Below are 14,062 nucleotides of genomic sequence, written 5' to 3'. Positions count from 1 at the left end.
CCGCCTGCGCCGGCGGCGAGCTGGCTTCCGCTTCCGGGTGGCGCGTCAGCGTGGCGCGATCTGGAAGCTCGGCGGTGTCCATGGAGTTGTTGGCCGAGTACGTCGGGCAGGAAGGTCAGCGACAGCAGCTGCGGGTGCCCTGTGAGGCGCCGGACGTCGCCGACCCTTTCCAGGGCTTGTTGTCGGGCGTGGCTAAGATGAGGGAGCTGGTGACCGACCTCCTCGGCTCCCCGGTACAGCGGGAAGCACAGGACCGGGTGGCGGCGGCTCCAGACGAGGCGTTGGACGGTGAGCTCTGAGACGGTGCTGGAGCGACAGATGGGCGGGCAGGGGCGCCCGGGGAAAGTCGGCTCAGGGAGCCCGCGTGGAGTGGCAAACTTGGAGAAAGTGAGCCTGGGGGGAAGAACTCCAACTAACAATTGTTAGCACCTTCCGCCAGATCTGGGCTGTACTTGGGCTCATTTACCAGGGCTGCTTTTCACGATTCTCTTTGCATTTATATCACACACACACAAAAACGTGCTGAACGTCTACTGCTCTATGCCAGTCATTGGGCTGAGCTCTGGAGAAAGAATGAAACTCAGTTCCTGTCCTTGTGGAACTCTGACCGCTGAGGGGTCAGACAGACAAACACTCTTATTAAAGAGTAGAAGGATGACCCTAGGCTCCTCTGTAGCTATTGCAAACCTAGAGAACCCAAGAAGACTTCAGAGAGGGCGTGACTTCTAAGTTGGGTGTTGAAGGATGGAAAGGAATTTTCCCCGGTGTGAAATTACAAACAAGTTTGGAAGACTGCCATCTGTCACAGAATAGGAGCAGGTTCCGAAGATTGCAACAGATTTAAGATGAACAAGTCTTAACTCTCAGGGACTCCTTTCCTTTCCCAGTTTTGTAGGTGCAGTTTGAAAGTAGAAACGGGAAATTTAAGTGTATTCGTTTTTTTTTAAGTCTTGACTACCCTGAGCTGAAGAACCTAAGAACTAAATATTAGAATCAGGACTTAATTCCTCTGTAGAGGAGCTTAAACTGTACTGTCCTTTCCTTTCCTTTCCATCTTGTTTCCATCTTGATTGCCAGATAATGTGAAGGAACCAATTCAGAATATTACACGAACTTCAGATAATAGATTGTTTCCATGAGAGAGAAGTCCTGGTTCTTGGCTCCAAAAGTTCCTCTCTAATCCGTTGAAAATATTATCATTGGAATAAGGACAGGTATAGGTAGAGCCATTTAAAAAAAAATATATATATATATATATATCATTACTTACTGAAAAAGTAACTGCCGCCTGTTCTACTAATAGTGGGTCAGTAATATCTTCATACAGGAAGACATGCTTTTGTATGTTTAATGAGGTCCCCATAAAGCTTCGGTTTGAATTTCCTTTGTTAAAAGCTGTAGAGGTTAAAATGACAAATTTTATCTTATATGAATCATATTTCAACATATACAAAATTTCAAAAATGTAACAATTATGAAAGAAAAGTGATAGAACGCAACACTAGAAAGACAAATAGTGGTGATCATTTTGTGATGTACAGAAATATTGAGTCACTGTGTTGTGCACCTGGAGCTAACAGTGTTGTGGGTCAGTTATACTTCAATTGAAAAAAAATCATCATAATGACCAAAAAAAAAAAAAAGAATCCAGTTACCAAATGTGCAGAAGACTTGAATAGACAGTACTCCAGATAAGATATACAAATGGCCAGAAAGCACATGAAAAGATGCTCAGCATCATTGACTTTAAGGGAAAGGCAAATCAAAGCCACAGTGACATACCATGTCATGCCCACTAGGAAGGCTGTAATCAGAAAGAACCATAACAAGTCTTGGCTAGGATGTGGAGAAATTAGAGCCCTCATACATTGCTGGTGGAAATGCAAAATGGTGTACCTTCTTTGGAAAACACTTTGGCAGTTCCTCAAAAAGTTAAACATAAAGTTGTCGTACGACCCAGCAATTCTACTCCTAGGGATTCCTAGTTCCACTCCTAGTTCTCCCAAGAGAACTGGAAACGTATTCCCATTAAAAACAAACACACAAATGTTCATAGCTGCATTATTCGTAATAGCTAAAAAGTGGAAACAACACAGATGTTCATCAGCTCATGAGTAGATAAACAAAATATATATCCATACGATGGAATATTATTCAGCAACAGAAAGGAATGAAGTACTGATAAATGCTATACAACATGAATGAACTCTGAAAACATGATAAGTGAAAGAAGGCAGACACAAAAGGCCACATGTTTTATGATTCATTTATATGAAATGTCCAGAATAGACAAATCTAAGAGATAGGAAAGTAGATTCGTGGCTGCCAAGGGCTGAGGGGAATGGGAAGTGACTGCTGATTTGTATGAGATTTCTTTCTGGGAAGATGAAAAGTGTTCTGGAATTAGTGGTGATGGTTGCACAACCTAGTGAATATCTAAATCAATAAACTGTACACTTTGAAAGTGAATTTTATGGTATATGAATCATATCTCCAAAAAAACTGATAGAAAAGAAAGGTTTTAGACACCAAAATTCCCAAAGTCTTTTTAACTGTACATATTTCTAATTTGATATATCCATTGTTTTATTAATCCCTAAAGTGAAATGGTCTCATTATCAACTGCTTTAGCTATGTATATTTCTTTTAACCAATGAACATATTGTCATACAATAAATATTTATTTTAAAAGGTGATGATGAAGATGATGCAGAAGATGAAAATAACGTTGATAACAGAACTAACTCAGATGGACCATCTGCAAAACGGCCAAAAACACCAACTTAACTGTAGCTTTTATGAAATTTAAAAGACTGCTACGATATCTTATTTATCACACACTGACATTTAAGGAAGACTTGTGCTCTAATTTGGAAAGCATTTGTTTTGTTCCCCTGGGACAATTTTGTCAGGAAACTTTTCTGCTGTTTCCATCAAAGAAAGATAGAATAAATGTTTAGAAAGGAATCTTTTTTTTTTTAAATGAGAACTTTTTTTTTTTTTTTTTTTTTTTGGCTGTGTTGGGTCTTCGTTTCTGTGCGAGGGTCTTCTCCAGCTGCGGCGAGCGGGGGCCACTCTTCATCGCGGTGCGCGGGCCTCTCACCGTCGCGGCCTCTCCCGCTGTGGAGCACAAGCTCCAGACGCGCAGGCTCAGTAGTTGTGGCTCACGGGCCCAATCGCTCCGCGGCATGTGGGATCCTCCCAGACCAGGGCTCGAACCCGTGTCCCCTGCACTGGCAGGCAGACTCTCAACCACTGCTCCACCAGGGAAGCCCCAGGAATCTTCTTTCTTGAGTGAGAAGTAAGTTTCCGACCATGGAGATAAAATAGACATTTAGTAATGTATAAAATCCACTATGTTGGCAAGTGAATTCTTTCTTTATACTTTTTAAATACCCTCTGGATTAAATTGTGTGATGTCTACATCTTTTAGCTTCTGCGTCTGTTATAAAAAGTACATGTCAAGGCTCATGGACAATTACATTTCAAGGAACTGACATGAACAAGTGGTGGAAATTGGATATTAAATTTAAGAATGGCAGTTCTGTGTAAGTAGAAGGAAAATGGCAATGGAGAGAAATACTGAAGAGAAAGGAGAGCCCTTGAGAGAGACCCAAGGAAACCTTGAATCCACACTCACACCCAGTATACAGACTTTTGGAGATGATACCACTCAATGGATATATGTTTAACCTGTACCTTAAGAGAGTTAAATGGGGTGTGATTTTATGCTGTGATTTGCTATTTATGTTAACACAAATGTAAGTCTTTAGGTAAGCAACCTGTGTTGAATATAAAAAGATATTTAGTGTCATCCTGTAGTCAAACTTTGATTTTGCTTAGCAAAGGACTATCAAATCCTTTAAATATATATATGTATATATTCCTAAAATATATGTGTGTGTGTATGTATTCCTTTTCTGCTTGTCGGAGGGACTAAGGCATTTTTCATTTACTCTGGTGTTTCCTGATTCATTTAGATAGCTAAACTGCAGAGAAATCAAGTAGCATGTACCTACTGAGACACAAATTGTCATCGAATTTTAGAGTTGGAAGTAACCTTACGGATTATATGATTTATTTCAGAGGTGACTCTAACGTAGGGTATTCGCCCAGAGTTACAGAGCTTATTGGCAGAGCTTGGGTTATACACATCGTCTTTGAAAGAGTCCTGTAGCACTTTCCCAGTTACACATTCTGGAACCTATAGCGTACAAAGTACATGCTATTAAGGAAACTGCATTTACACACCTTTTCATATCTTTAAAGTGTTGCCTTACTTGGCACATCCGCCTTCCACTAAGTACTCTTATGTAATTAAAACAATACCAACTAGAAAAAGTTTTATAAATGGTCAGAAATTACCTTGTTTAGTTTGTGATAATGTCTCTAATATTGGGACTTTAGCTCAGTTACTGATTTATAATAATCTTTTATCTTTATACAATCCTTAAAAAAACTTAACCTGTATAATTAAAATAGTTCATATTTTTAAAGTAGTAGCTGAACTCTGCTCCTGAACATTTTGTCTCCTTCTGTGTTTAGTAAGTATGTTTATGAAGAAGAAATGTCAACATATTTTTGCTTGTGGTCTAGTGTTTGGAGGTCTGGGTTATAGGTCGGTCTGATCAATCTTTTTCTGATTCTAATACTGTCTTCCTAAGTGAGCCACATGCATGACAAAAAAGATTTTGAAGGTTTGAGGGACCAGCTTGAAGGACCAGTAGAAAAGAAACGCCTTGACTGGTTTTCTAATCTGCTGCCTTCTAAAGGTAAAAATGGCCACAGGCATACAGGATACAGTTATTCTCTGAAACAGCTCCAACTTTACTGTTATACAAGAAAGTCAACCCCTCAATCCCACCTAAAATAAGCTTGATGCTAGACTTAGATAATCTTTTAAAATATGAACCATATGGAGTTCTAAATATGAAATATATGGACATATGCAAATATGTATATATGTAAGTGCTTTTGTGTTGCATTAAATACTTATTGTAATAGAGTTCTGTGGCCAAGGACAACAACTTTTACTCTTTTATAATAGGTTGCTGTTGCTTGGCTGTAAGATTAGTTAGGAAGTTTGAACATTTGAACATTTCCTTCAGCAGAACTTTCTCAGCTTCTGAGACAATGTTAGGTCCCCATACTATATGTTTCTGTGGAACCTGGCCCCCTGTACTTACCCCCTCATAAAATGTACTTTATTAGAATTATTTCTTCAAGCTGCTCAAATTTTTTTTTTTTATAAATTTATTTATTTTTTGGCAGCGTTGGGTCTTCGTTGCTGTGTGCGGGCTTTCTCTAGTTGCGGCGAGCGGGGTCTACTCTTCGTTGCAGTGCGCGGGCTTCTCATTGCAGTGGCTTCTCTTTGTTGTGGAGCACGGGCTCTAGGCACGCGGGCTTCAGTAGTTGTGGCTCACGGACTCTAGAGCGCAGGCTCAGTAGCTGTGGCGCACGGGCTTAGTTGCTCCACGGCATGTGGGATCTTCCCGGACCAGGGCTCAAATCCGTGTCCCCTGCATTGGCAGGGGGATTCTTAACCACTGCGCCACCAGGGAAGTCCCTCAAAAATTTTTTTAAACTTTTATTGAGAAGGCTTGTATTTTTAAGGAAATAAAGTTTGTTTTCTTCCAAATGGGAAAATCGAGACATCTGTGGCCCTCAGTTTATTATGTAGTACTTTTCCCTAGATCCTATTTAGCCTATTAAAGATACACCTATTTCTCGGTAGAACTGTTCAATCTACAAACATAGAATATCATTTCTTATCTAACATACTGCAGTAAGATGCATACATAAGACATCTTAAAAACCTAGGCTTTTTAACTCACGTTGTGGTAAAATGATTAACAAGAAATTCCTGTTTGAACTTACCCTGGTGGGCAGCTGAGCACCACCGAGTTAAAACTGTATTAGAGTTATGTAATTTTGTAACTGTGATAGTTACAAATAAAATTAACATGTTTGGGGAAATTAATCATACTACAATCATCTTATGTCATTTTTCACATTTAAGTATATAGTAAGATTAGAGTGTAAAATTATAGAAATTGGAGAATATTTGTAAAATAATACTTTCAGTTTTAACAAATGAGAAATAAGTTGGTTAGTTTTTGTGATGAAGTTGGGTTCTTTTCTCACTACCTAGGGCATAATAAATTTCAGGTAGATTCAAGATGTTTAGTATTAAAAAAAAAAAACCTGTTAAAGTACTAAAAGAAAATGGACTAAGGGTTTTTATAGTCTCAGAGTGAGGAAGGAAGATTTTTAGAAATCCAGACACCGTGATAGAAAAGATTAGTAAATGCAATTACATAATAATGAAAATTTCTGAACATTCTGTAAATGAGGTTAAAAGACAAAGCGGGAAAAAGTATTTAGTATTTTCAACAGAAATGACTAAGAACTAAAATTCCTTTTATAGCTCTCACGTGTACCAGTCAGAAAGACAATAGAAAATTTCACTTCAAAGAAATGAAAAGTAAAACCACAATTCAGTAGTGTTTTCTTACTTCTCAGACTGAAAGGGCAAAAGTTTTGATTCAATATTGAGCTGGAAAGGGTGTGAAGTCCATAATATACTGGTGGTAAGAGTGTAAATTGGTATAAGCTCTTCAAAAGTCAAGCTGACGATTCTGTCAAAATGTTGAATGTGCGTGCTCTTTGACCCGGCAATTTCACTAATAGAAATTTATCCTATGGTTAATAGCACACATATGCACAGATAAATATATAAAACTATTCATTGTAGCATTATTCTTGGTAACAAATGATTGTAAACAACCTAAATGTTCATCAGCAGAAGACCCTAGTTAATTAAATTAAAAAAGAAGCATATTAGTACAATAATTCTGTGCAGCCATTAAAAAAAGACCAAGGGGGCTTCCCTGGTGGCGCAGTGGTTGAGAATCTGCCTGCCAATGCAGGGGACACGGGTTCGAGCCCTGGTTCGGGAAGATCCCACATGCCGCAGAGCAACTGGGCCCGTGAGCCACAATTACTGAGCCTGCACGTCTGGAGCCTGTGCTCCGCAACAAGAGAGGCCGCGATAGTGAGAGGCCCGTGCACCGCGATGAAGAGTGGCCCCCGCTTGCCACAACTAGAGAAAGCCCTTGCACAGAAATGAAGACCCAACACAGCTATAAATTAATTAATTAATTAAAAAAAAAAAAAAAGACTACTCCCTCAATGGGGTCTTCAAAAAAAAAAAAAAAAAAGACCAAGGTATAGCTCTATGTGTTGTTAAGATCAATATGCAGTATATGATGTTAAATGAAAACTAGCAAGATGTAGAACAGAGTGCAGAATGCTTCTAGTGGAGAATATTGGCTAGATATGCATATAGTATCTCTGAAAGGATAGTCAAACTGCACCTGGAAGAAGGAGTTGGGGTTGGGAGTGAGAGCGAGACTTTTCATTGTATGCTCTTGTTCTCTTTGCTTTTTTTTTTTTCTAATTTATTTTATTTTTGGCTGCATTGGGTCTTCATTGCTTTGTGTGGGCTTTCTCTAGTTGCTGTGAGCAACTACTCTTGGTTGCGGTGCGTGGGGTTCTCACTGTGGTGGCTCCTGTTGTTGCAGAGCACGGGCTCTAGGCATGCGGGCTTCAGTAGTTGTGGCACGTGGGCTCAGTAGTTGTGGCTCGCGGGCTCTGGAGCACAGGCTCAGTAGTTTTGGTGCACGGGCTTAGTTGCTCGGCGGCATGTGGGATCTTCCCAAACCAGGGCTCGAACCCGTGTCCCCTGCACTGGCAGGCAGACTCTCAACCACTGCGCCACCAGGGAAGCCCTCTCTTTGCTTTTTTAAAAAAGCATATGTTACATATTTTTCTACACAAACAGAAAAACAAAAAAGTCATGCTTTTTTAATAAGGGCACATCAGCCATATTAACAGTTTAAAACATTGTCATGTATGTAATTCAGGGCAAAAATTAACGAATCCAGACTTAAACAAAACAAAATGTCCACATTTCCCATCTGACTACTACTTTGTCAGAAGAGGGAGTATGCAACTTCTAAAGAGGTTTACGAGAGCTGGGCTAAATATGAGAATAGGGTACCATTAATGAAAGGGAGGAGGTATTTCTAAAACTGATGGGCCCAGCCTTAACCCTGTAGCCAGTGCAGTATTCTCAAAGTATAAAAAGAATTTCCCAATGTTACTGTAACTATTCCAGTTCTCAGGTGACCTTTGGGATCAGAGTTGCTCTATTTAAAGACGTGGTCCAGACTTACCAGGTGGCGCAGTGGTTAAGAATCCACCTGCCAATGCAGGGGACGCGGGTTTGAGCCCTGGTCCGGGAAGATCCCGCACGCCGCGGAGCAACTAAGCCCGTGCGCCACAGCTACTGAGCCTGCGCTCTAGAGCCCACGAGCCACAACAACTGAAGCCCACCCGCCTAGAGCCCTTGGCCTGCAACAGGAGAAGCCACTGCAATGAGAAGCCCGCGCACCGCAGTGAAGAGTGGCCCCCGCTCGCCACAACTAGAGAAAGCCCGCTCGCCACAACTAGAGAAAGCCCGCACGCAGCAGCGAAGGCCAAAACGCAACCAAAAAAATAATTTAAAAAATAAAATAAAATAAAGACATGGTCCAGGAAACAGTGAATGCTAGACAGTAAATCTCTATTTAAATCTTTTAAAAGTAGCAGCTCACATTGGGGCAGCAACAAGGCAATTGGGGTACAGTTGTAAATAGAAATTTACTCTTAGGCCAAAAATTCTGTTGGGGATAGAAGTAACTTCTGGAAGCACATTACTAGTTTAAATGAGTGCTTTATAGGGCCAAGGTATTGCCCCTTGATACCAGAGTACTGAAAGTGTGTGCTGTAGGTCTAAGGTGTTCTCATGATACTTACTGCGTATGTTTGGTGGTTTAGGAAACCATTGTTTTCATGATTGTAACTTAAGAATTTCTCAAGACTAACCACCACTTAAAACCTTGTTTGTGACTGTGGTCTATGTTTTTCTCTCATGAATAAGGAAAATCCCAAGACAGCCAACATCACAAGAACTGTTGGAAAAAATAAATTGAGAGACTCATTTTAAATCTTGGCCTTGGAAAGAATATATCCCTACATGCTGAAACTGGAAAAAGCTTAGTAACCAAACTTACCTAGAACACATGACAAATTATGCTATGCACTTAGTAACTTTATTCTCTCTAGATTGTTTTGCAGCCTCGTGAGAAAGTTGTTGAGTGGCAATAAAAATCACTCATATAGTAAATAATTACTGAGCACCTACTATGTGGCAGGCACTGTTCTGGGCATGGGGCACATGGCATGAACAGACAAAATCCCTGCCCTCATGAGGTTTAGATTCTGACAAAATGTATAACATGTCATATGACAGTAAGTGCTCTGGGGAAAAACGGGGGAGGCGGATGCTTAATTTTAAATAGGGTGGTCAGAGGCAGCCTCACTAAGCTGACAGTTGAGCAAAGGTCTGAAGAAGATGATGGAGCCGGTCAGGGCTGAGCATCCAGGCAGAAGGTACACTGAGCCCAGAGGCGCTGAAACATGTTTTTCTGGCATGTTCTAGAATCAGCAAGAAGACTAGTGTGGCTGGAGTGGAGCAAGGGGTGGAGGGGGTCGTAGAAAATGAAGTCGAAATCGAGGGCCGCTTACTTAGAACTTTGTGTGCCATGTTAAAGACTTTGGCTTTTATTCTGAGAAGGGGAGCTATAGAAGGATTTTTGAGAGGAATAACATTTTAAACTGATCCCTCGCCTGTTGTTTGATAGTAGACTTGTAGGGGACTTGAGGAGCAGATTCTGGTGGGTGGAGAGATCAGCAGCTTATCTTTATAGACAGGTTAAGTTTCAGGTGCCTGGTAAGATATCGTAGTAAATATCAAGTAGGCAGTTAGATATTCAAGTCTGGAGCTCAGGAGAGAGATCAAGGAAGTGATAGAAATTTGGGTTTTAAAGCCATGAGCCTGGATGCGATGACAAGGGATTAAGTGTAGAAAAGAGAACTGGGGCATGCCAACACTTGGAAATTGGGCAGATCCTCAAAGAGGAAACAGCAAAGGGGATAGGAGAAGCTGATGAGGAAGGAAGCAAATCAGAAAAGTATCTAGAATTGGACTAATACATGGTAGCTACTAGCCACATGTGACTGTTTAATTAAAATTTAAAATTCAGTTCCTCAGCCGTACTGGCCACATCTCAAGGGTTCATTTCATGTGGCTCCTGGCTATTCATAGGGACAGCACAGATACAGAACATTTCCAACATCACTAAAATTCTATTGGGCAGTACTGATCCAGAAGCCAACCGAAGAAAATAGCTCAAGGACAAGGGAGTGTGTCAAAAAGTAATTTGAGGGACTTCTCTGGTCCAGTGGGTAAGACTCCGTGCTCCCAATGAAGGGGGCCCGGGTTCGATCCCTGGTGGGGGAACTAGATCTCACATGCATGCCGCAACTAAGAGTCCACCTGCCGCAACTAAGAGTCCACCTGCCGCAACTAAGACCCGGCGCAACCAAAATAAATAAATAAATGTTTTTTAAAAAATCCATTAAAAAAAATAATAATTTGAGGGGGAATTCCCTGGCAGTCCAGTATTTAGGACTCCACGCTTTCACTGCCAAGAGCCCAGGTTCAATCACTGGTCAGGGAACCAAGATCCCACAAGGCACGGCACAGCCAAAAAAAAAAAAAAAAAAAGTAATTTGAGGACTGAGACTTGACCATTGGGTTTAGTTACATGTAAATGACTGGCAACCTCTTGACAAGAGAGCAGCTTTGGTAGAGTGGGAGGCAAAAGCCTGACAGAAGTGTATTCAGGATAAACTGGGCGATAGGAATCAGAATCACAAAATATAGACATCTCATTCCCGACCTTGGGCTCTGGCTGGCAGCTGTCTGCAGTCTACCTGGTATGGTCATGTCTACTCCGCCGCCACTGCAGCTGAGGGGCCTGACAGGCCTGGCCTGCAGCTCCCGTTGCTGCATGCCCAGATGCATTCCAAGCCACCACAGGAGCAGCTCAGGACCATGGATGTTGCCATTGGGCTCACCTCCTGCTTCCTGTTTCCTCCTGCCTGGGGCTGGGTCTTGTCACACCTGGAGAGCTACAAGAAGCAGGAGTAAAGAGGGCTGTCTTCTCCCTTATCTGTGACATGACCACCCCCAGCCTGTCCTGATCATGTCTACTGCATTCCTGGCTGGCCTCCCCTAGATCATGGCCTTCAGTTAGTGACCTTCTGCAGCTGACCTTCGTGACCTCTCTTTCTCCATGCTTCACATCCTGGGACCACATACATTAGTTTATAAGTCTATTTAACAATAAAGTCTATTTAAACCTTGGAAAAAAAGAAAAGAAAGAATATATAGACACCTTTTTAAAGATTTCCACAATTCAGACAGCTGGGGTAAGCCTACCATGAAATAATTGTCGACACTGTTCCAAAGACAAACAAACAGTTCTCATGAGTAACAGTTGAAGCTTTATGGTGCGTAAAAACCCCTGGCCCAGTAACTCTCAACCCTAATAGACTTGCTTGAAGACCTCCTAAAACAGGATTGCCTTGGCCCCTCCCCCCAGGGATTGATAGTTGGGAGGGACCCTGGCATTGTTTATGAGGAGTTTTGCTTTGTTTTTGTATTACCTTGAGTGATTCTAACATTCAGCCACAGTTCAAGACCCACTCACTGCCTTAGACCAAAACAAAAATACCAATGCATAATGATTCCCAGCCACGGTCCAGAGTTATATGGAACTTTATCAATATATTGGAGAATTTATAAAGTGATGGCACATATTTGATGCAAAAATGAGTCATGTGGTACTTCCGTAAGCTTTTCTGCCAGTGATTTGGAGATTGAGAACGTTAAATCCATTAAGAAGGAAATCAACACCAGATAATCTTAACACAGACTTTAACACTACCCATGGTGAACAAACATGGTTTGTAATCAAACAGGTTTGATTACTTTATGGGTGCTGTTACTCTCGTAGCACTTTATCTGATGATTCCACTTCTGCAAAGAAAAGCTTGTTAATTATAAAAGCTTTGTTTGAAGTAGAATCAAATTCTAAACTTGGGGAATCACATTTTTTACTTTGAAACTGGTAGCCTCTTTAAAACCAGAAAATTTGGGAATTCCCTGGCGGTCCAGTGGTTAGGACTCCGCGCCCCGCCACTGCAGGGGGCACATGTTCGATCCCTGGTTGGGGAACTAAGATCCCATATGCCGCAGGGAAACTAAGCCCGCTCGCTCTAGAGCCCACACACCACAATTAGAAGCCCAGTGCCACAACAAAGAGCCCGCATGCCGCAACTAAGACCCGACGCAGCCAAATAAAATAAATAAATAAATAAATATTAAAAAACAAAAAAACCCACTAGGAGCTGTAACTGTTTTTCTCAATCTGGAAGCAAATATCACTGACTAGCTCTAGATCCTAGGATGTGTCCCTTCCCTAAAATCCCTGAAGCACTGTCTATATTTGCCATTTATCTCATTATCTAATCCTGTATTCACAGCTTTTTGTATTGTGATGTGACTATGAAATAAGTGATGATCTGTTATAATACACAGGTCTCCTATCCATTGGTTTCAACCTCCACCTCAATCTAATAGAGCTAAGAGACTAATTTCACCTTTCTCTCTTTACCAAAAGAGTGATTTGAACTATTAAATAGCCATTGAGAAAATAGGAATAATCTAAAACTTGGATAATTAATTCCTAAATAATCAAATAATCAAATTAACCCTGCAGTCTAAACCTTTGTGATTGCATTGGAAATACTACATTACTCCTACTCTAATTATTTTAATATTTCTACTATCAAGGCAATATCTTGAAAGAAAGAGATGGACTGAGCATTTACTCACCAAATCCCAAAATACTAGAATCTTAAGTGTAAGAAAGTCTACTTCAATAAAAAGGAACTACCTTACAAGACAAATAGCAAACTCACAAACCTTGCATTACATCAAGCATTTATAAAACAAAAAATAATGGAAATAATTTCCTTAAATCATTTCCAAACTATCATTGCCTCAAGACAAAACAAGAAACTGCTCAATGACTTTCCTTAATCTTTTTTTTGATAAGCAGTATAGTGGAATGATAGAACTGGAGATCTGAAGCCAGATATCCTGGGTTCAAATCCTAGCTCTTCCACTTGCTGTGTGACCATGAGCAAGTTATTAATTGGTATGTGCTTCAGGTTTCCTCGTTTTCCTCTTCTGTAAAATGGTACTAGTACCAATACATACCTGCCTCATAGGACTCTTGTGCAGCATGAATGTGTATCACTCAGGAAACTGCCTGCAGCATGCATACTTTTAGTAAGTATTCAAAAGATACAAGTGATTTGGTTATCTGACCCTTGCAGAAACATATATTTCAAACTGCTGCTTAATTTGAAGATTCAATGTATTGTAGCAAAAAATATATCATTTCAGTAACTAGACCTTTGGAAGTAGTAAAGGAGAGAAATGAGATTAATTGGAGAAGAAGAGAAGAATCTGATGGTGCTGCTTTTGAGTTACAAGAGTACCTGCTTTATCTTTCAAGTAAAAGCTTGCTATGGAATGCTCAGCCTTCCATTCTAGTCAAACCTGATATAAGGTAAAGGTTGAGGTTGCTTGAAAACTTTTAGATTTTCAGTTGCTCACACAAATTGAGAAAAACCTTTCTCAGTTCTTTTCCAATCTTTAGCATGGTTAGGCAGACAGTACCCAGTGTTGAAACATTTGTCACAGCTCAGTGATTAGGAATAAAGGCATCAGATGCCAGGTTAGAACTCTGGCTCTGCTTCTTGGCTGTGTAAACTTTGGCAAGTTACTTAACTTCCCCACCTCACGGGCCTAATCTGTAAAATCTGGATAATAATAACTGTTACCTCATAGGGTTGTTGGGAGGACTAAATGAGATAATTCATGTAAAGCTCTTAGGACAGGGCCCAAAGGAGTAAGCACCAAAAAATGTTATGATTCTTATTCAAATCGGTCAGTGTAAACATTTCCCTGGTATTGATGACATAACTGTATAAAAATATATCTTGATCTCACCCAGAAAAAAAGAAAAATAATCCTAATATC

General features: G+C 40.6%; 1 protein-coding gene across 1 annotated transcript; it reads left to right on the top strand.

Moving 5' to 3' along the window:
• Positions 1-16: 16 nt before the first annotated feature.
• On the top strand, positions 17-3,896 carry GON7 (GON7 subunit of KEOPS complex). Its single transcript, XM_007184256.3, has 2 exons — positions 17-288; positions 2,693-3,896. Exons 1-2 carry the CDS (start codon positions 81-83, stop codon positions 2,785-2,787), a joined length of 303 nt encoding a protein of 100 aa, XP_007184318.1. The 5' UTR covers positions 17-80; the 3' UTR covers positions 2,788-3,896.
• Positions 3,897-14,062: the final 10,166 nt, after the last annotated feature.

Source organism: Balaenoptera acutorostrata, assembly GCF_949987535.1.
Source record: "Balaenoptera acutorostrata chromosome 3 unlocalized genomic scaffold, mBalAcu1.1 SUPER_3_unloc_1, whole genome shotgun sequence".
Classification (NCBI taxonomy): Eukaryota; Metazoa; Chordata; class Mammalia; order Artiodactyla; family Balaenopteridae; genus Balaenoptera; species Balaenoptera acutorostrata.
Note: the sequence above shows the minus strand (reverse complement) of the source record. Positions and strands in the feature narration are given on the sequence as shown.